The sequence below is a fragment of the Littorina saxatilis genome, linkage group LG13, assembly GCF_037325665.1.
Source record: "Littorina saxatilis isolate snail1 linkage group LG13, US_GU_Lsax_2.0, whole genome shotgun sequence".
NCBI lineage: Eukaryota > Metazoa > Mollusca > Gastropoda > Littorinimorpha > Littorinidae > Littorina > Littorina saxatilis.
The window spans coordinates 43,553,294-43,576,718 of record NC_090257.1 but is presented as its reverse complement, the minus strand read 5'-3'; the positions used below and the strand labels follow the sequence as shown (position 1 = coordinate 43,576,718).

At 46.8% G+C, this 23,425-nt stretch overlaps 1 protein-coding gene across 1 annotated transcript in view; it reads left to right on the top strand.

Annotated features, from left to right (window-relative positions):
• LOC138945809 (collagen alpha-2(IV) chain-like) overlaps positions 1-23,425 on the top strand; it is a gene marked incomplete in the record, with an annotated part of 73,741 nt that overhangs the window by 17,942 nt on the left and 32,374 nt on the right. The window contains 12 exon segments of the mRNA XM_070317318.1: positions 286-408; positions 1,058-1,363; positions 1,725-1,805; positions 4,918-5,015; positions 6,868-7,077; positions 8,031-8,199; positions 12,964-13,065; positions 13,667-13,872; positions 14,160-14,313; positions 14,945-15,061; positions 18,900-19,070; positions 19,515-19,604. Coding sequence (XP_070173419.1) covers positions 286-408; positions 1,058-1,363; positions 1,725-1,805; positions 4,918-5,015; positions 6,868-7,077; positions 8,031-8,199; positions 12,964-13,065; positions 13,667-13,872; positions 14,160-14,313; positions 14,945-15,061; positions 18,900-19,070; positions 19,515-19,604 — 1,827 coding nt within the window.

Genomic DNA, 23,425 nt, shown 5'->3' with positions numbered 1-23,425 from the left:
TTCACAAGCGCATCTCGAAGCTGATCCAGTATTTTGACACATGATTACAGTTTTTGTCAGTAAACATTGAAAGAAGCATGTGCTTTAAATGTTTTGGTAAAATTAATTAATCCTGCGACAGACGCGTTTGAAGCGTGGTTGAATCATGGATGTTCAAATGTTGTGTGGAGAACGCTTATTTTTGTGAAAATACACCAAGTTTGTTTGAGAATACTCCAAGTGCAAAACAGGGGTTCCCAGGTCTGGACACCGTCAGACGTGAAGATGTGTGCATGTTGTGTGCAGGTCTGCCTGGAGAGGGAGGTCGGGAGGGACTGCCGGGATTGAATGGAGAGCCCGGCCCCCCCGGTTTCAACGGAGAGTTTGGTTTCCCTGGCGACTCCATGAAGGGTGACCGCGGTCCTGCAGGTAACGGCTGTTGTTGTTGTTGTTGTTGTTGTACATTGGTTAGGTTATCTCCCTTGTCTACTACTGTACTATGTGACCAGTTATCAAAGTGCTGTGTATCTGCAGATCACATTCTAAGTGATTTTTTTTAGTCATTTGTCTTTTGTGTAGGTTGTAAAATAACTCTGTTTTTTAGGTCTATTTCGTACAACAGTGCCTCAGATGTGCTTCAGCAACTTGTGTTGTTATTGTACGAACACAACCTGCTTTATTGACGAGTTATTACTTTTATTCACATATGTACGGTGACCACATTAATATATAGTCTGATTTTGTTTGTTTGTTTGTTAAGTTAAACTCTAGCAAACGAGAAGAAGAAGAAGAGTTAAACTCTGATGAAGACAGATCTCGCAGTTTAAGTTTGCACAGTAACATTGAACCTTTTTTTCCCCTCAAGAATGTTAATGTTTGAAGTGAACAAGACCACTGCATATCACTGCTGCTGCTCTGTTAAGATTGTGCATGATTACTTGATAAAACGTCTTGTTGAAGGTTGACTGTTGGCTCACGTACTTACAAGTCTACCTGGAGAACGAGTCAACCACCGGTGTGCTGTGTACGTACCCATGTTCCTAAAGAACAAGAGATTCTCTGTTCTCTCTCCCTACAGGTCTGCCTGGTTTGGACGGCAAGGAGGGACTTCCAGGGTTCCCCGGATTGTCGGGAGAAGAGGGAGAGAAGGGACGGCCGGGCCTGCGGGGAATCGGGGATGTGGGAGAACGTGGTATCCCTGGTCAGGACGGTTTGCCGGGACTGCCAGGTCTACCCGGTGACCCCGGTTTCCCGGGCCGGAAAGGAGAGCCAGGCATCGGCGTGAACTTCCCCGGCCCCCGCGGCCCCCAGGGTTTGTCCGGTCAGATCGGTGACCCCGGCTTCCCCGGCACCAACGGTCTGCCCGGCCTGGAGGGGCTCAAGGGTTAGTACAAGGATTTTATTGCTGTGTTAGATTAGGTTGCTGCTGCCCTACATGCCAACCAGCATAACGGGCAGTAAGTAAGATTAGGTTGCATTTCTTTTTTTGTGTTTGTTATGTACTGTGTATTGGAATTGTAAAGTACGCGGAACTGTTATCAGGAATTGCGATAAAGAAAACTGATTTATTACTATCAGAAATACACTTGTTGGTTTGGGTCAACTTTGTCTTGACTTTCTGGACGTCTCTGAAGTTTTTGCTTCACCAAGCAAGTTTATCTTTTTTCTTTCTGATGAGAAATGATGAGATGTTAATGAGATGATAATGAGATGGTAATGAGATGTTATGTACGTGGTGTGTGCAGGCTTCCAAGGAGAGGATTGTGGGATCTGTCCCAACGGCCGTCCCGGTATGGCCGGTGAACCTGGAGACCCTGGCTTCCCTGGTCAGTGATGCAGCTTTTTCTGCTTTTTCTTTTTCTGTTCTTTTTCTTGATCTTTTTTCTTATTTATTGTTTTCTTTTTCTGTTTCTGTTTTGTTCAGTTATTTTTCTTCTTCTTTTTTCTTCTCTTTTTCATTCGTCTTTATTTTTTATTTTATTTCTTTCAAGTCTGTGGTGTGTTTGCGTACACCCCAAGTTTATGCAAGTCACGTGTGATGGTCTAGCTTTAGCTCTTTGTGGGAAGGGTACATGTCAGTTGTGCTGTGTTCCTGGTGGGGACGGGTTACCAGGTGCTGTGGGAAGGGTACATGTCAGTTGTGCTGTGTTCAAGGTGGGGACGGGTTACCATGTGCTGTGTTCAAGGTGGGGACGGGTTACCAGGTGCTGTGGGAAGGGTACATGTCAGTTGTGCTGTGCTCGAGGTGGGGACGGGTTACCATGTGCTGTGGGAAGGGTACATTGTCAGTTGTGCTGTGTTCCTGGTGGGGTCTGGTTACCAGGTGCTGTGTTCAAGGTGGGGACGGGTTACCAGGTGCTGTGGGAAGGGTACATGTCAGTTGTGCTGTGTTCCAGGTGGGGACGGGTTACCAGGTGCTGTGGGAAGGGTACATGTCAGTTGTGCTGTGCTCCAGGTGGGGTCGGGTTACCATGTGCTGTGGGAAGGGTACATGTCAGTTGTGCTGTGTTCAAGGTGGGGTCGGGTTACCATGTGCTGTGGGAAGGGTACATGTCAGTTGTGCTGTGCTCAAGGTGGGGACGGGTTACCAGGTGCTGTGGGAAGGGTACATGTCAGTTGTGCTGTGCTCAAGGTGGGGACGGGTTACCAGGTGCTGTGGGAAGGGTACATGTCAGTTGTGCTGTGCTCAAGGTGGGGACGGGTTACCAGGTGCTGTGGGAAGGGTACATGTCAGTTGTGCTGTGCTCCAGGTGGGGACGGGTTACCAGGTGCTGTGGGAAGGGTACATGTCAGTTGTGCTGTGCTCAAGGTGGGGACGGGTTACCAGGTGCTGTGGGAAGGGTACATGTCAGTTGTGCTGTGCTCCAGGTGGGGACGGGTTACCAGGTGCTGTGGGAAGGGTACATGTCAGTTGTGCTGTGCTCCAGGTGGGGACGGGTTACCAGGTGCTGTGGGAAGGGTACATGTCAGTTGTGCTGTGCTCCAGGTGGGGACGGGTTACCAGGTGCTGTGGGAAGGGTACATGTCAGTTGTGCTGTGCTCAAGGTGGGGACAGGTTACCAGGTGCTGTGGGAAGGGTACATGTCAGTTGTGCTGTGCTCCAGGTGGGGACGGGTTACCAGGTGCTGTGTTCAAGGTGGGGACGGGTTACCAGGCGCTGTGGGAAGGGTACATGTCAGTTGTGCTGTGTTCCAGGTGGGGACGTGTTACCATGTGCTGTGGGAAGGGTACATGTCAGTTGTGCTGTGTTCAAGGTGGGGTCTGGTTACCATGTGCTGTGGGAAGGGTACATGTCAGTTGTGCTGTGTTCAAGGTGGGGTCTGGTTACCATGTGCTGTGGGAAGGGTACATGTCAGTTGTGCTGTGTTCAAGGTGGGGACGGGTTACCAGGTGCTGTGGGAAGGGTACATGTCCGCTGTGCTGTGCTCAAGGTGGGGACGGGTTACCAGGTGCTGTGGGAAGGGTACATGTCAGTTGTGCTGTGCTCCAGGTGGGGACGGGTTACCAGGTGCTGTGGGAAGGGTACATGTCAGTTGTGCTGTGCTCCAGGTGGGGACGGGTTACCAGGTGCTGTGGGAAGGGTACATGTCAGTCGTGCTGTGCTCAAGGTGGGGACGGGTTACCAGGTGCTGTGGGAAGGATACATGTCAGTTGTGCTGTGCTCCAGGTGGGGTCTGGTTACCAGGTGCTGTGGGAAGGGTACATGTTAGTTGTGCTGTGCTCAAGGTGGGGACGGGTTACCAGGTGCTGTGGGAAGGGTACATGTCAGTTGTGCTGTGTTCAAGGTGGGGACGGGTTACCAGGTGCTGTGGGAAGGGTACATGTCAGTTGTGCTGTGCTCAAGGTGGGGACGGGTTACCAGGTGCTGTGGGAAGGGTACATGTCAGTTGTGCTGTGCTCCAGGTGGGGACGGGTTACCATGTGCAGTGGGAAGGGTACATGTCAGTTGTGCTGTGCTCCAGGTGGGGATGGGTTACCAGGTGCTGTGGGAAGGGTACATGTCAGTTGTGCTGTGCTCCAGGTGGGGACGGGTTACCAGGTGCTGTGTTCAAGGTGGGGACGGGTTACCAGGCGCTGTGGGAAGGGTACATGTCAGTTGTGCTGTGTTCCAGGTGGGGTCGGGTTACCATGTGCTGTGGGAAGGGTACATGTCAGTTGTGCTGTGCTCCAGGTGGGGTCGGGTTACCATGTGCTGTGGGAAGGGTACATGTCAGTTGTGCTGTGTTCAAGGTGGGGACGGGTTACCAGGTGCTGTGGGAAGGGTACATGTCAGTTGTGCTGTGCTCAAGGTGGGGACGGGTTACCAGGTGCTGTGGGAAGGGTACATGTCAGTTGTGCTGTGCTCAAGATGGGGACGGGTTACCAGGTGCTGTGGGAAGGGTACATGTCAGTTGTGCTGTGCTCAAGGTGGGGACGGGTTACCATGTGCTGTGGGAAGGGTACATGTCAGTTGTGCTGTGCTCAAGGTGGGGACGGGTTACCAGGTGCTGTGGGAAGGGTACATGTCAGTTGTGCTGTGTTCAAGGTGGGGACGGGTTACCAGGTGCTGTGGGAAGGGTACATGTCAGTTGTGCTGTGTTCCAGGTGGGGACGGGTTACCAGGTGCTGTGGGAAGGGTACATGTCAGTTGTGCTGTGTTCCAGGTGGGGACGGGTTACCAGGTGCTATGGGAAGGGTACATGTCAGTTGTGCTGTGTTCAAGGTGGGGACGGGTTACCAGGTGCTGTGGGAAGGGTACATGTCAGTTGTGCTGTGCTCCAGGTGGGGACGGGTTACCAGGTGCTGTGGGAAGGGTACATGTCAGTTGTGCTGTGTTCCAGGTGGGGACGGGTTACCATGAGCTGTGGGAAGGGTACATGTCAGTTGTGCTGTGTTCAAGGTGGGGACGGGTTACCATGTGCTGTGGGAAGGGTACATGTCAGTTGTGCTGTGTTCCAGGTGGGGACGGGTTACCAGGTGCGCCAGGTTTCGAGGGACTGAAAGGAGAGCCAGGTGAATTTGGTCGACCAGGTGAAAACGGCAGGGAAGGACAACCGGTAAGGGGCAGATAAGTCTTGTGTGGCCGTGTGGCACAGTCTTGTGGCACTGTCAGCATACTGATGGTGATAATGATGGTGATAATGATGGTGATAATGATGGTGATAATGATGGTGATAATGATGGTGATGATGATGGTGATAATGATGGTGATAATGATGGTGATAATGATGGTGATAATGCTGGTGATACTGATGGTGATAATGATGGTGATAATGATGGTGATGATGATGGTGATACTGATGGTGATAATGATGGTGATAATGATGGTGATAATGATGGTGATGATGATGGTGATAATGATGGTGATGATGATGGTGATACTGATGGTGATACTGATGGTGATACTGATGGTGATACTGATGGTGATACTGATGGTGATAATGATGGTGATAATGATGGTGATACTGATGGTGATAATGATGGTGATACTGATGGTGATAATGATGGTGATAATGATGGTGATAATGATGGTGATAATGATGGTGATAATGATGGTGATAATGATGGTGATACTGATGGTGATAATGATGGTGATACTGATGGTGATAATGATGGTGATAATGATGGTGATACTGATGGTGATAATGATGGTGATAATGATGGTGATAATGATGGTGATAATGATGGTGATACTGATGGTGATACTGTTGGTGATGATGATGGTGATGGTGATAATGATGGTGATACTGATGGTGATAATGCTGGTGATAATTATGGTGATAATGCTGGTGATAATGCTGGTGATACTGATGGTGATACTGATGGTGATAATGATGGTGATAATGATGGTGATAATGATGGTGATACTGATGGTGATAATGATGGTGATAATGATGGTGATAATGATGGTGATACTGATGGTGATACTGATGGTGATACTGATGGTGATACTGATGGTGATAATGCTGGTGATAATGCTGGTGATAATGATGGTGATAATGATGGTGATAATGATGGTGATAATGATGGTGATAATGATGGTGATACTGATGGTGATACTGATGGTGATACTGATGGTGATAATGATGGTGATACTGATGGTGATAATGATGGTGATACTGATGGTGATAATGATGGTGATAATGATGGTGATAATGATGGTGATAATGATGGTGATGATGATGGTGATGATGATGGTGATACTGTTGGTGATGATGATGGTGATGGTGATAATGATGGTGATACTGATGGTGATAATGATGGTGATAATGATGGTGATACTGATGGTGATAATGATGGTGATAATGATGGTGATAATGATGGTGATAATGATGGTGATAATGATGGTGATACTGATGGTGATACTGATGGTGATAATGATGGTGATAATGATGGTGATAATGATGGTGATAATGATGGTGATGATGATGGTGATGATGATGGTGATAATGATGGTGATAATGATGGTGATAATGATGGTGATAATGATGGTGATAATGATGGTGATAATGATGGTGATGATGATGGTGATAATGATGGTGATGATGATGGTGATAATGATGGTGATGATGATGGTGATAATGATGGTGATAATGATACAGTGAAACAGCCTTTTAAGACCTCCCGCCCAACATCTGTAAATGTACCCCCATTTTAAGACTCACTCCTTTTTAAAACGTCTTTTTCTCAGATTTTTGTAAGTCTTAAAAGGGGGTCCACTGTACAAAGAGTGTGTGTGTGGTTCATATCATTATTGTGATGACACAGAGTGAAGAAAGGGGTTCCCACTGTGCTAAGAGTGAGGGCCTGTGTGTGTATTTTCTCCGACTGTTTGAGTCTTTGAGTGTCAGTGTGTTTGACACGTGCTGAAAGAAGTGTACAGTACAGTTCCTCCTCCTGTCTCTACAGGGAATCCCCGGGCGACCAGGCCCTGACGGTTTGCCGGGACTGAAGGGTTTCACCGGTGACCAGCTCCCCCCACCCGACTTTGAGCTGTACCGCGGCCGCAAGGGAGGGAAGGGCAGCAGGGGGTACCCAGGTATCCCGGGTATGGTCGGCGTTCAGGGCGACACTGGCACACGCGGTCTGCCCGGTCTCTATGGACCCATGGGAATGAAGGTCAGTGTGGGGTTCCAATCATGTGAGTGTGTGTGTGTGTGTGTGTGTGTGTGTGTGTGTGTGTGTGTGTGTGTGTGTGTGTGTGTGTGTGTGTGTGCGTGCGAGTGAGTGAGTGAGTGTGTATGTGTTGGATTGTGTGAATGTGTGTGCGTGTGTGTGTGTGTTTCCACTGTGCAGTGCTCAAAATGTTGTTATGATGATTTCGTTGAAGTAGTATTACTTAATTGTGTGAGTGTGGGCGTGTGTGTGTGCATGAGTGTGTGTGTGTGAGTGTGTGTGTGTTGGATTGTGTGTGTGTGTGTGTGTGTGTGTGTGTGTGTGTGTGTGTGTGTGTGTGTGTGTGTGTGTTTCCACTGTGCAGTGCTCAAAATGTTATGATGATTTTGTTGAAGTAGTATTACTAAAGGCAAAGTTTATCTTCAGCAGTGTGTCTTCTCAGGACCTTTCAACAGACAAGACATTGTTCCTTCAGAACAAATTATATCTGTTGACATGTTGATATGAGCCAAGCTTGAGCTGTTGATGTTAATGTCATGTGATGTTGATATCACCAGGGAGACATGGGCCAGCCTGGTGATGATGTTAATGTCATGTGATGTTGATATCACCAGGGAGACATGGGCCAGCCTGGTGATGATGTTAATGTCATGTGATGTTGATATCACCAGGGAGACATGGGCCAGCCTGGTGATGATGTTAATGTCATGTGATGTTGATATCACCAGGGAGACATGGGCCAGCCTGAAGATGATGTTAATGTCATGTGATGTTGATATCACCAGGGAGACATGGGCCAGCCTGGTGATGATGTTAATGTCATGTGATGTTGATATCACCAGGGAGACATGGGCCAGCCTGGTGATGATGTTAATGTCATGTGATGTTGATATCACCAGGGAGACATGGGCCAGCCTGGTGATGATGTTAATGTCATGTGATGTTGATATCACCAGGGAGACATGGGCCAGCCTGGTGACGACGGACTTGACGGCCTGCCAGGGTTGCCAGGCAACTCGGGACGTAAAGGAGGACCCGGCCAGTCGGTGCAGGGACCTATGGGTCGCAAGGGGCAGAGTGGCCTCCCTGGACTGGAGGGATTCCCCGGCCCCAAGGGAGACACAGGTGGGCAGCCTCTTTGTGGGCAAGGGGGGTGGGGGAGATAAATTATGTGAGTTTGCTGGTGCTCTGAGTATATACAAATATATTGTTTTTTTCTCTTAACACCCCAGTTAAAACCCCACACCAGTGAAGGCAAGAAATAACAGTATGGTGATCAATGTATGGTGATCAATGTATGGTGATCAATGTATGGTGATCAATGTATGGTGATCAATACAGGGAGTACAGGGTGATCAATGTATGGTATGAGGGTGGGGTTCATTGTATGTGGGGGGGGATCGTCGATGTGTACTGGTTTTAGGATCAAGATATAGCATTTTGTATATATCCCTGCCTCCTTCCCCTCCTCCCAGTAAGTGGGAAAAGAGAAGAAATGCATTAAGTGAAGACTGCACAGAACAGTCAGATCTGATCTAAGTGGGGGGCCATGTTTTACCACGTGCACCGTGCACAGAACAGTCAGATCTGATCTAAGTGGGGGGCCATGTTTTACCACGTGCACCGTGCACAGAACACTCAGATCTGATCTAAGTGGGGGGCCATGTTTTACCACGTGCACCGTGCACAGAACAGTCAGATCTGATCTAAGTGGGGGGCCATGTTTTACCACCTGCACCGTGCCCAGAACACTCAGATCTGATCTAAGTGGGGGGCCATGTTTTACCACCTGCACCGTGCCCAGAACACTCAGATCTGATCTAAGTGGGGGCCATGTTTTACCACCTGCACCGTGCACAGAACAGTCAGATCTGATCTCAGTGGGGGGCCATGTTTTACCACCTGCACCGTGCACAGAACAGTCAGATCTGATCTCAGTGGGGGGCCATGTTTTACCATGTGCACCGTGAACAGAACACTCAGATCTGATCTAAGTGGGGGGCCATGTTTTACCACGTGCACCGTGCACAGAACAGTCAGATCTGATCTCAGTGGGGGGCCATGTTTTACCACGTGCACCGTGAACAGAACACTCAGATCTGATCTAAGTGGGGGGCCATGTTTTACCACCTGCACCGTGCACAGAACACTCAGATTTGATCTAAGTGGGGGGCCATGTTTTACCACGTGCACCGTGCACAGAACAGTCAGATCTGATCTAAGTGGGGGGCCATGTTTTACCACCTGCACCGTGCACAGAACACTCAGATCTGATCTAAGTGGGGGGCCATGTTTTACCACGTGCACCGTGCACAGAACAGTCAGATCTGATCTAAGTGGGGGGCCATGTTTTACCATGTGCACCGTGCACAGAACAGTCAGATCTGATCTAAGTGGGGGGCCATGTTTTACCACGTGCACCGTGCACAGAACACTCAGATCTGATCTAAGTGGGGGGCCATGTTTTACCACGTGCACCGTGCACAGAACAGTCAGATCTGATCTAAGTGGGGGGCCATGTTTTACCACGTGCACCGTGCACAGAACAGTCAGATCTGATCTAAGTGGGGGGCCATGTTTTACCACGTGCACCGTGCACAGAACAGTTAGATCTGATCTCAGTGGGGGCCATGTTTTACCACGTGCACCGTGCACAGAACAGTCAGATCTGATCTAAGTGGGGGGCCATGTTTTACCACGTGCACCGTGCACAGAACAGTCAGATGTGATCTAAGTGGGGGGCCATGTTTTACCACGTGCACCGTGCACAGAACAGTCAGATCTGATCTAAGTGGGGGGCCATGTTTTACCACGTGCACCGTGCACAGAACAGTCAGATCTGATCTAAGTGGGGGGGCCATGTTTTACCACGTGCACCGTGCACAGAACACTCAGATCTGATCTAAGTGGGGGGGCCATGTTTTACCACGTGCACCGTGCACAGAACACTCAGATCTGATCTAAGTGGGGGGCCATGTTTTACCACGTGCACCGTGCACAGAACACTCAGATCTGATCTAAGTGGGGGGCCATGTTTTACCACGTGCACCGGGCACAGAACAGTCAGATCTGATCTAAGTGGGGGGCCATGTTTTACCACGTGCACCGTGCACAGAACAGTCAGATCTGATCTAAGTGGGGGGCCATGTTTTACCACGTGCACCGTGCACAGAACAGTCAGATCTGATCTAAGTGGGGGGCCATGTTTTACCACGTGCACCGTGCACAGAACAGTCAGATCTGATCTAAGTGGGGGGCCATGTTTTACCACGTGCACCGTGCACAGAACAGTCAGATCTGATCTAAGTGGGGGGCCATGTTTTACCACGTGCACCGTGCACAGAACAGTCAGATCTGATCTAAGTGGGGGGCCATGTTTTACCACGTGCACCGTGCACAGAACAGTCAGATCTGATCTAAGTGGGGGGCCATGTTTTACCACCTGCACCGTGCACAGAACAGTCAGATCTGATCTAAGTGGGGGGCCATGTTTTACCACCTGCACCGTGCACAGAACAGTCAGATCTGATCTAAGTGGGGGGCCATGTTTTACCACGTGCACCGTGCACAGAACAGTCAGATCTGATCTAAGTGGGGGGCCATGTTTTACCACGTGCACCGTGCACACAACAGTCAGATCTGATCTAAGTGGGGGGCCATGTTTTACCACGTGCACCGTGCCCAGAACAGTCAGATCTGATCTAAGTGGGGTGCCATGTTTTACCACGTGCACCGTGCACAGAACAGTCAGATCTGATCTAAGTGGGGGGCCATGTTTTACCACGTGCACCGTGCACAGAACAGTCAGATCTGATCTAAGTGGGGGGCCATGTTTTACCACGTGCACCGTGCACAGAACAGTCAGATGTGATCTAAGTGGGGGGCCATGTTTTACCACGTGCACCGTGCACAGAACAGTCAGATGTGATCTAAGTGGGGGGCCATGTTTTACCACGTGCACCGTGCACAGAACAGTCAGATCTGATCTAAGTGGGGGGCCATGTTTTACCACGTGCACCGTGCACAGAACAGTCAGATGTGATCTAAGTGGGGGGCCATGTTTTACCACGTGCACCGTGCACAGAACAGTCAGATCTGATCTAAGTGGGGGGCCATGTTTTACCACGTGCACCGTGCACAGAACAGTCAGATGTGATCTAAGTGGGGGGCCATGTTTTACCACGTGCACCGTGCACAGAACAGTCAGATCTGATCTAAGTGGGGGGCCATGTTTTACCACGTGCACCGTGCACAGAACAGTCAGATGTGATCTAAGTGGGGGGCCATGTTTTACCACGTGCACCGTGCACAGAACAGTCAGATGTGATCTAAGTGGGGGGCCATGTTTTACCACGTGCACCGTGCACAGAACAGTCAGATGTGATCTAAGTGGGGGGCCATGTTTTACCACGTGCACCGTGCACAGAACAGTCAGATCTGATCTAAGTGGGGGGCCATGTTTTACCACGTGCACCGTGCACAGAACAGTCAGATGTGATCTAAGTGGGGGGCCATGTTTTACCACGTGCACCGTGCACAGAACAGTCAGATCTGATCTAAGTGGGGGGCCATGTTTTACCACGTGCACCGTGCACAGAACAGTCAGATCTGATCTAAGTGGGGGGCCATGTTTTACCACGTGCACCGTGCACAGAACAGTCAGATCTGATCTAAGTGGGGGGCCATGTTTTACCACCTGCACCGTGCACAGAACAGTCAGATCTGATCTAAGTGGGGGGCCATGTTTTACCACCTGCACCGTGCACAGAACAGTCAGATCTGATCTAAGTGGGGGGGCCATGTTTTACCACGTGCACCGTGCACAGAACAGTCAGATGTGATCTAAGTGGGGGGCCATGTTTTACCACGTGCACCGTGCACACAACAGTCAGATCTGATCTAAGTGGGGGGCCATGTTTTACCACGTGCACCGTGCACAGAACAGTCAGATCTGATCTAAGTGGGGGGCCATGTTTTACCACGTGCACCGTGCACAGAACAGTCAGATCTGATCTAAGTGGGGGGCCATGTTTTACCACGTGCACCGTGCACAGAACAGTCAGATCTGATCTAAGTGGGGGGCCATGTTTTACCACGTGCACCGTGCACAGAACAGTCAGATCTGATCTAAGTGGGGGGCCATGTTTTACCACGTGCACCGTGCACAGAACAGTCAGATCTGATCTAAGTGGGGGGCGATGCTTTACCACGTGCACCGGGAATGGGCTTTTTGGACGTAACGTGCATGGGAATGGGGAAATTCTCACAGCGTGCACCGTGCACAGAGGTCCGGCGTGCACCGTGCATGGAGCTTTTTCGTAACGTGCACCGTGGATCACCGTGCAGGCACTTTTGGCCTCAACGTGCACGTGCACAGACCCCCCATGGTGACCCTCATCTAAACGTTCATAATTTCATATTAAGGGCTAACATCAGCCCGCGGCAGATGTAGCTCTAAGTTTCTCGTGCCAGCAACGCTAAATTTAGCTCTGTGGCCTTCTACTATAACAAGGCTTGGTCTCCTGGAGACGCTAAATTTAGCTCTGTGGCCCTCTACTATAACAAGGCTTGGTCTCCTGATCGGCTTTAACTTTATTTTTCAACTGGACTGTCATGGAGGAGGGGCAACAACTCAGATAAGGCAGATGGTAGTCGTTCCCTGGTTGTTTCCCTTGAACAAACTCATGCACATCTAAGTACATTTTTGATAGAAGTATTTCCCACGCTGAGCAGTGTTTATACAGGTAAGAGCAATGTTAATACAGGTGAGTGATACAGGTGTGTGATACAGGTGAGTGATACAGGTGTGTGATACAGGTGAGTGGTACAGGTGTGTGATACAGGTGTGTGATACAGGTGAGTGATACAGGTGTGTGACACTGTGTGCAGGTCCGCAGGGTGACCCCTTCATCGTGGAGCTGACCCAGGGAGACCCTGGCGAGCCAGGTAGACCAGGATTTGACGGACAACCAGGCTTGAACGGCTTGCCAGGTAAAAACCATCTTCTGCTTCTTTCTCTGTGTGTTGAGCTGTGTGTGTGTGTGTGTGTGTGTGTGTGTGTGTGTTGCTGGGTCTATGTGTGTGTGTATGTGTGTCTGTGTGTGTATGTGTGTGTGTGTGTGTGTGTGTGTGTGTGTGTGTGTTGCTGGGTCTATGTGTGTGTGCATGTGAGATAAGAAAGAGGGAAAAACAGAGATAGAGAGGGAAGGTATGTCGAGACATACTATGCAACTTCAAAACAATGTCACCACTGCTGAGAATCCCAACATAAGTGCAGTCATCAACAGTTGATACTATTCCATACAACACACCTTTAATTCCATACAACACACCTTTAATTCCATACAACACACCTGTAATTCCATACAAAACACTTGTAATTCCATATAACACACCTGTAATTCCATAGAACAGACCTGTAATTCCATAGAACAGATTTGTAATTTCATACGACACACCTGTAATTGCATACAACACCTGTAATTGCATACAACACATCTGTTATTCCATACAACACACCTTTAGTTCCATGCAACACACCTTTAATTCCATACAACACACCTGTAATTCCATGCAACACATGTTTATACAGGTGAGCCAGGCCGGCCAGGTGATGACGGGTTCCCGGGCCTGGAGGGGATGAGCGGAGACCCGGGGCTGCCAGGGTTGCCAGGGCTACAGGGTAGAAATGGCCCCAAGGGCTACCCGGGCCTGATGGGAGACCCAGGCTTCCCCGGTCTGGACGGCCGACCCGGAGAGATGGGCGAAGACGGATTGCCCGGATTGCCAGGACGAGCTGTACGTTTTGTGTAGACTGCTAGTCCTGTGAAGAGGGAGAGAGAGTGGGACAGGGTGTGTGGATAACTTTTATGTTTGTGGTGTTAGCCTTTGAAGGGCAGATGGGGGTGGGGGGTGGGGGGGGGTGGGGGGTGGAGAGGCGGCAAAGGGGTAATTGTTTCTGTTCATAGTATTTTTAACAGATTGAATGAGAAAATGAATGTTAATTGGCACTTAAGATGTCAGATGTCACATACAAAGTCAGAGTTCATCTGTTGATAACACCTGGTGTACCTGTGCACATTCAGGGTCTGCCAGGTCGCAAGGGTCAGACACCGCTGTCAGCACCTGAGGGTTTACCAGGCGAGCCAGGTCTGCGTGGTGAGGTAGGCTTCCCCGGCCAGGACGGACTACCGGGAGAGACCGGTCGCGATGGACCTAACGGCTTCCCTGGACCCAAAGGTAGGATCCGCTTATTGTGTCTCTTGTGGGTGGAGTCTGTCTCTTTGTTGCTTTGTTTGTTAATTTTGTGCTCTGCATGCAACTGCTGCAAGTTAGAGAGTATCACACTTGATGCCATTGCAGAGCCATTTTTTCTCTCAGATTTATCATCAGAAAACGAATAGAAAAAATATGAATGGAAAGATGTCAGTTTTTTTTCTTCTTGAGACTGTTTTGTGCAGACTTTATCAGTGATCTATGTTTAGACTTTCTTGAGACTGTTTTGTGCAGACTTTATCAGTGATCTATGTTTAGACTTTCTTGAGACTGTTTTGTGCAGACTTTATCAGTGATCTATGTTTAGACTTTCTTGAGACTGTTTTGTGCAGACTTTATCAGTGATCTATGTTTAGACTTTCTTGAGACTGTTTTGTGCAGACTTTATCAGTGATCTATGTTTAGACAGGACGTTCTGTTTCCTAGACAGCTGTCAGCACGTTTTTACCTGCCACTCTAATATTTTGTAGTGTTTCCCAAATTACACGACGCATGCTATCAGTTAACCAAGAAACTCAAACCCTTGTGTGTGTGTCCAACGTGACAGCACGTGCTATGTCTACCTGTAAACTGAAATTACCTGTGTGTCTGGCAGGTGAGGCGGGTCGCCCAGGACTGCCCGGTTACCCCGGAGAGCCAGGGCGCGGCGGTGACGAAGGTTTGCCCGGTCTGTCCGGCCTGCCTGGACGTGACGGAGAACCCGGACCTCGCGGTGAGTCATTGGTTGTTGTCATGCAGGGTGATATCATTGAATATTACCCACTGGTAGATCAGTGATTGGCTGATGTTGTTGTCATGCAGGATGATATCATTGAATATCATCCAGAGGTAGATCAGTGATTGGCTGATGTTGTCGTCATGCAGTTATTGGCACCGGCCTCCGTAGCGCAGTGGTTAGCGCATCGGGCTGCGGGCCGGGAGGTCGTGGGTTCGAATCCCATCAGGGTCATGTGGGTTTTTCGGGCTACGGTCGGCTCCTACCCAGAGTGGAAGTGCTATGGTTCCTATGGGAAGGCTGGGATCACACAGCCGAGTGTCATTCACTTAACGAATGCGACTTTGAGGGTGCTCAGGTTCTGTATACCTGACCAACACCGCAGGTGCGGCAGTTCTCGGGCCTGGTTGACGCCAGGATATATTATGTAAGTGACCTTGGTCTCAGTGTTCCTGTTCGATCCTTCCCTGAATAGTAGTTCTGCTGTCAGTCTTCAACGTGTGATGTTCTGGGGGGTCGACGGAGGGACGTGGTGGCGGTCTGCTCTCTGGAGGGGACGCTCACTCAGTCTGGCTCCGCAACTTAAAGTCAATGTCGTTTGTAGGGGGCATAGTAGGTAGTGGGCTGCGTCCGTTAGCTCGGGACAGATCCACTACTGAACACCGTCGAAGTGACTCAGCAGAAGTGCAGTGTCATCTTCCGAGGGTAGCCTACCGCAGCGACACAACATTCCCCCCTGGAGCGTCTGTAAAATTGACAAGTCTGGCAGCGGAACGAAATTCAGAGGTGGTTGGAGCAGCGAGTGCAGGGATGGGGTGGTGTGAGAGCACAACGGGACAAGGGAACAAGTGTAAAGACGAAAAAAAAGAAGAAAAAAAAAGATCAGTGATTGGCTCATGTTGTTGTCATGCAGGGTGATATCATTGAATATTATCCACTGGTAGATCAGTGATTGGCTCATGTTGTTGTCATGCAGGGTGATATCATAGAATAATATCCACTGGTAGATCAGTGATTGGCTCATGTTGTTGTCATGCAGGGTGATATCATTGAATATTATCCACTGGTAGATCAGTGATTGGCTCATGTTGTTGTCATGCAGGGTGATATCATAGAAAAATATCCACTGGTAGATCAGTGATTGGCTCATGTTGTTGTCATGCAGGGTGATATTGTAAGATGTTTGATGGGTTGTTGACAGACCAGCTTTTTTGTCGTCCGAGGGGGAGCATATCGTCTTTTGTTTCATATTTATTGACCAAGGCCGAAGGCCGCGGTCAATAAATATGAAACAAAAGTCGATATGCCCCCCGAGGACCGACAAAAAAAGCTGGTCTGACAACAAACCACCAAACATCGTTTTTGTCATCATTTTGGTAGTGAGAAAATAAGATCACAATCAACACAGGGAGCCATGCTTTGAAACACGGGTTCCGTGCTGATAACCACACGAGTTCCGTGCAGATAACCAATGGCAATCAAAGCTGGCGTGTGAAAGCAACTTTCTGTATTTTTGAGTTAATAAAATGTTGGGATGAATATGTCAGGTCTGAGGATGCACAGTTCTGTTTGTTCATCTCGGTATTCCACTCCCTCGGCTTTCAGTTGTGAGTATTAAGCTTAGTAATCGAATGTGGAAGCTACGTTGCGTCAAAGGTCACAGAAGATTTGCGTCGTGCAGCGAAGGAAAGAATCGCGATCTTGTTTCCGACTCAGTACCTCTTTGTTTTTCATTAGACCTGTCAATCTGCTTGCTCGGCTTTGTGAGATGTTTGCATATCTTGTTGCTAGTTTCGTTGCTTTTATCATTATTTCTTATTTGTGCTTCGTTTATCGATACAACGTCTTGTGCACGGGTCAAAATGTGTGTGTCAGGGGTCAATTGGTTTGACTTGAACTTGACGTTCGTGTTTCTCACACAAAGATACACGCACTCCATGACTTTGTAAGAAGACATAACATATCGGTAGGTTTCATTTGTTTGTGATGAATTTATTGAAGTAGTTTTGTTTTTTTGTTTACTTTTGCCAGTTTGCCAGTTGGTTTTTGGAACTTTGCAAAGCAGTGTCTGTTTAGGTCTGGGGAAACGCCAATGAAAAGAGCCGAAGAATCCTCGAGCGTTTCTATTGGGTTTGCTTTTGATTATCCATGTAATAGGGCTTCCTGCAACTATGGTAACCGGGGATTTATTCCCCGGGGAACATGACATTTATTTCCCAGGTGCTTGTGAATGAAAACTCGTGAAAATGATGACAACATTGAATATTATCCACTGGTAGATCAGGTTGGGTGTTGTACAGCAGGATATATTGACTGTAATTAAATCACGGCCAACTATTGCTCAGTCCAACCTGTCCAGAAGGACCGCCCTAGGGACAGACCCAACAGTGGTTATCATAGACAGGTGGTCGGAATGGAAAGATCAATTATATATAATCATATAGATGTATAAAATTATATAAAAGATGAAAGTTGTGAAAGAAAAAACTGAAAATCAGCATAGACTTTCTGCTGAGATATATAATTGTATTTATATATTATACAGCCTTTTCGCTCTGACGCCTTGCCAAAGATCGAAAAACATTATTAGATAAGTTTTGTTCATCTAAATATTAATTGTTTGTCTGTCAATTCCAAAGAACATTGGTTCAATGCACTTGCTAATGTTTTCTTAAACGTTTCATTCGTTGAACGAGAGAATGTCCTCGCACTCACTGCAACAGAAAAGTGTGCACTCATTGAGTGTGTAGACGAATGTCCTCGCACTCACTGCAACATAAAGGTGTGCACTCATTGAGTGTGTAGACGAATGTCCTCGCACTCACTGCAACATAAAGGTGTGCACTCATTGAGTGTGTAGACGAATGTCCTCGCACTCACTGCAACATAAAGGTGTGCACTCATTGAGTGTGTAGACGAATGTCCTCGCACTCACTGCAACATAAAGGTGTGCACTCATTGAGTGTGTAGACGAATGTCCTCGCACTCACTGCAACATAAAGGTGTGCACTCATTGAGTGTGTAGACGAATGTCCTCGCACTCACTGCAACATAAAGGTGTGCACTCATTGAGTGTGTAGACGAATGTCCTCGCACTCACTGCAACATAAAGGTGTGCACTCATTGAGTGTGTAGACGAATGTCCTCGCACTCACTGCAACATAAAGGTGTGCACTCATTGAGTGTGTAGACGAATGTCCTCGCACTCACTGCAACATAAAGGTGTGCACTCATTGAGTGTGTAGACGAATGTCCTCGCACTCACTGCAACAGAAAGGTGTGCACTCATTGAGTGTGTAGACGAATGTCCTCGCACTCACTGCAACATAAAGGTGTGCACTCATTGAGTGTGTAGACGAATGTCCTCGCACTCCCTGCAACATAAAGGTGTGCACTCATTGAGTGTGTAGACGAATGTCCTCGCACTCACTGCAACATAAAGGTGTGCACTCATTGAGTGTGTAGACGAATGTCCTCGCACTCACTGCAACATAAAGGTGTGCACTCATTGAGTGTGTAGACGAATGTCCTCGCACTCACTGCAACATAAAGGTGTGCACTCATTGAGTGTGTAGACGAATGTCCTCGCACTCACTGCAACAGAAAAGTGTGCACTCATTGAGTGTGTAGACGAATGTCCTCGCACTCACTGCAACATAAAGGTGTGCACTCATTGAGTGTGTAGACGAATGTCCTCGCACTCACTGCAACATAAAGGTGTGCACTCATTGAGTGTGTAGACGAATGTCCTCGCACTCACTGCAACATAAAGGTGTGCACTCATTGAGTGTGTAGACGAATGTCATGTTGACACGTGTTGTGTGTTATCTTTCAGGTCGTTCGGGTCTGCCCGGTGTGCGCGGCACGGATGGCTTACCTGGCTTACCTGGAGAGCCTGGCAGGTTGGGTGACGACGGTCGCCCTGGGTTACCAGGTTCCAGCGGAGAACAAGGTCGCGACGGTCGCCCTGGCAACAGGGGTCTGGATGGCCTGCCAGGTCTACCAGGTAAACGTCCGCATTTTATGCACATCATGTGATAACACTGGTTGCACACAGCATTCAGTGGGTACCGTTTTGTGTACTGGACGCTACTTTCCTTGTCTTATTTCCCTTACAGACAAAAAATAGATTTTACTTAATTTGCAGGTTACTCTATATATTTAGCTGACTGATTTCTCTGTTTGTTTTACAGTATGATGATCACTCCAGTCTCTGCTTGCATGAATCTTTGTAAATATTAATGATGTAATTAACCATTGTGCAGTTATCCATTGTGTTATTATCCATTGTGTAATTATCCATTATGTCATTATCCATTGTGTAATTATCCACTAGGAAATTATCCATGATGTTATTAGCCATGATGTAATTATTCACTGGTTGTGTGTGTGTGTGTGCGTGTGTGTGTGTGTGTGTGTGTGTGCGTGTGTGTGTGTGTGTGTCCATCAGGTCTGAAGGGAGAGCTCGGTGGATCAGGACGGCCAGGTAACCCAGGTGTGCCCGGTCTGGATGGCTTACCTGGACAACCTGGCCAAGCAGGTAACAGCTTGCATCTGTCTGTCTCTGACACTCAATTATAGTTCTTTGATAGCTTTTGGAAGTCTGATATGTGTATTGATGTGTGTGTGTGAGTATGTGAGAAATCTTTTTTTTTAAATGCAGGAGTGACTTCAGTTGTTGGCAGTTGCGTTTTTGCAACACTTGAGTTTTGTACCTGTATATATATATACTGTACTTGTCTGTTCAATAGCTTATTAGGTGTAGCTGTATATATAGTGTACTTGTCTGTTCAATAGCTTATTAGGTGTAGCTGTATATATACTGTACTTGTCTGTTTAATAGCCTATTAGGTGTAGCTGTATATATAGTGTACTTGTCTGTTCAATAGCTTATTAGGTGTAGCTGTATATATACTGTACTTGTCTGTTCAATAGCTAAGTTATTAGGTGTAGCTGTATATATAGTGTACTTGTCTGTTCAATAGCTTATTAGGTGTAGCTGTATATATAGTGTACTTGTCTGTTCAATAGCTTATTAGGTGTAGCTGTATATATACTGTACTTGTCTGTTTAATAGCTTATTAGGTGTAGCTGTATATACTGTACTTGTCTGTTCAATAGCTTATTAGGTGTAGCTGTATATATACTGTACTTGTCTGTTCAATAGCTTATTAGGTGTAGCTGTATATATACTGTACTTGTCTGTTCAATAGCTTATTAGGTGTAGCTGTATATATACTGTACTTGTCTGTTCAATAGCTTATTAGGTGTAGCTGTATATATACTGTACTTGTCTGTTCAATAGCTTATTAGGTGTAGCTGTATATATAGTGTACTTGTCTGTTCAATAGCTTATTAGGTGTAGCTGTATATATACTGTACTTGTCTGTTCAATAGCTTATTAGGTGTAGCTGTATATATACTGTACTTGTCTGTTCAATAGCTTATTAGGTGTAGCTGTATATATAGTGTACTTGTCTGTTCAATAGCTTATTAGGTGTAGCTGTATATATACTGTGCTTGTCTGTTCAATAGCTTATTAGGTGTAGCTGTAAATATACTGTACTTGTCTGTTCAATAGCTTATTAGGTGTAGCTGTATATATAGTGTACTTGTCTGTTCAATAGCTTATTAGGTGTAGCTGTATATATACTGTACTTGTCTGTTCAATAGCTTATTAGGTGTAGCTGTATATATACTGTACTTATCTGTTCAATAGCTTATTAGGTGTAGCTGTATATATACTGTACTTGTCTGTTCAATAGCTTATTAGGTGTAGCTGTATATATACTGTACTTGTCTGTTCAATAGCTTATTAGGTGTAGCTGTATATATAGTGTACTTGTCTGTTCAATAGCTTATTAGGTGTAGCTGTATATATAGTGTACTTGTCTGTTCAATAGCTTATTAGGTGTAGCTGTATATATACTGTACTTGTCTGTTCAATAGCTTATTAGGTGTAGCTGTATATATACTGTACTTGTCTGTTCAATAGCTTATTAGGTGTAGCTGTATATATACTGTACTTGTCTGTTCAATAGCTTATTAGGTGTAGCTGTATATATACTGTACTTGTCTGTTCAATAGTTTATTAGGTGTAGCTGTATATATACTGTACTTGTCTGTTCAATAGCTTATTAGGTGTAGCTGTATATATACTGTACTTGTCTGTTCAATAGCTTATTAGGTGTAGCTGTATATATATAGTGTACTTGTCTGTTCAATAGCTTATTAGGTGTAGCTGTATATATACTGTACTTTGTCTGTTTAATAGCCTATTAGGTGTAGCTGTATATATACTGTACTTGTCTGTTCAATAGCTTATTAGGTGTAGCTGTATATATACTGTACTTGTCTGTTCAATAGCTTATTAGGTGTAGCTGTATATATAGTGTACTTGTCTGTTCAATAGCTTATTAGGTGTAGCTGTATATATACTGTACTTGTCTGTTCAATAGCTTATTAGGTGTAGCTGTAAATATACTGTACTTGTCTGTTCAATAGCTTATTAGGTGTAGCTGTATATATAGTGTACTTGTCTGTTCAATAGCTTATTAGGTGTAGCTGTATATATACTGTGCTTGTCTGTTCAATAGCTTATTAGGTGTAGCTGTATATATACTGTACTTGTCTGTTCAATAGCTTATTAGGTGTAGCTGTATATACTGTACTTGTCTGTTCAATAGCTTATTAGGTGTAGCTGTATATATACTGTACTTGTCTGTTCAATAGCTTATTAGGTGTAGCTGTATATATAGTGTACTTGTCTGTTCAATAGCTTATTAGGTGTAGCTGTATATATACTGTACTTGTCTGTTCAATAGCTTATTAGGTGTAGCTGTATATATAGTGTACTTGTCTGTTCAATAGCTTATTAGGTGTAGCTGTATATATAGTGTACTTGTCTGTTCAATAGCTTATTAGGTGTAGCTGTATATATATACTGTACTTGTCTGTTCAATAGCTTATTAGGTGTAGCTGCCTCACTGTCTTAACATCGCTTTGCCGGACACACCTCTTACCTTGTTTTTGACTTGTTACTGGTTACCTGTTACCTGTTAACTGGCTCAGTGTACAAACTGTGGCATATGATGATCATCTGTACTGCTAGCGTATTCTTTTACATTGAGGTTTTGTCATATGTGACCCTCCACCACGAAATGAGTCGCATGTCACCTCGCGCGGTTCTGCGCTAGGTTTAATATGAGTCCGCGGAGTGTCTGGTAACAGTGTGAGGGTCACCTTAGTCACAGGCTTATAACTCAAACAGTTTTCGCTCTTTTCTAAAACGGTTTTCACCACTGGATAGAGCATAACAAACTCTCTAAGAAAATGTAAAAATATGAAAATCATGCAAAGGTGACATGCGACTCATTTCGTGGTGGAGGGTCACAAATGTTCTAGCAAGTCTTTCCACACAGATTGAGTTTTTCCTGTGATGCAAGTGGACTGGGTTTAGCAAGAGGGTTAGAGTTAGGGTTAGCCTGTAACCCTGACCCTCACCCTTTTAGCAAGAGGGTTAGAGTTAGGGTTAGCCTGTAACCCTGACCCTCACCCTTTTAGCAAGAGGGTTAGAGTTAGGGTTAGCCTGTAACCCTGACCCTCACCCTTTTAGCAAGAGGGTTAGAGTTAGGGCTAGCCTGTAACCCTGACCCTAACCCTTTTAGCAAGAGGGTTAGAGTTAGGGCTAGCCTGTAACCCTGACCCTAACCCTTTTAGCAAGAGGGTTAGAGTTAGGGCTAGCCTGTAACCCTGACCCTAACCCTTTTAGCAAGAGGGTTAGAGTTAGGGCTAGCCTGTAACCCTGACCCTCACCCTTTTAGCAAGAGGGTTAGAGTTAGGGCTAGCCTGTAACCCTGACCCTCACCCTTTTAGCAAGAGGGTTAGAGTTAGGGCTAGCCTGTAACCCTGACCCTCACCCTTTTAGCAAGAGGGTTAGAGTTAGGGTTAGCCTGTAACCCTGACCCTCACCCTTTTAGCAAGAGGGTTAGAGTTAGGGTTAGCCTGTAACCCTGACCCTCACCCTTTTAGCAAGAGGGTTAGAGTTAGGGTTAGCCTGTAACCCTGACCCTCACCCTTTTAGCAAGAGGGTTAGAGTTAGGGTTAGCCTGTAACCCTGACCCTCACCCTTTTAGCAAGAGGGTTAGAGTTAGGGTTAGCCTGTAACCCTGACCCTCACCCTTTTAGCAAGAGGGTTAGAGTTAGGGTTAGCCTGTAACCCTGACCCTCACCCTTTTAGCAAGAGGGTTAGAGTTAGGGTTAGCCTGTAACCCTGACCCTCACCCTTTTAGCAAGAGGGTTAGAGTTAGGGTTAGCCTGTAACCCTGACCCTAACCCTTTTAGCAAGAGGGTTAGAGTTAG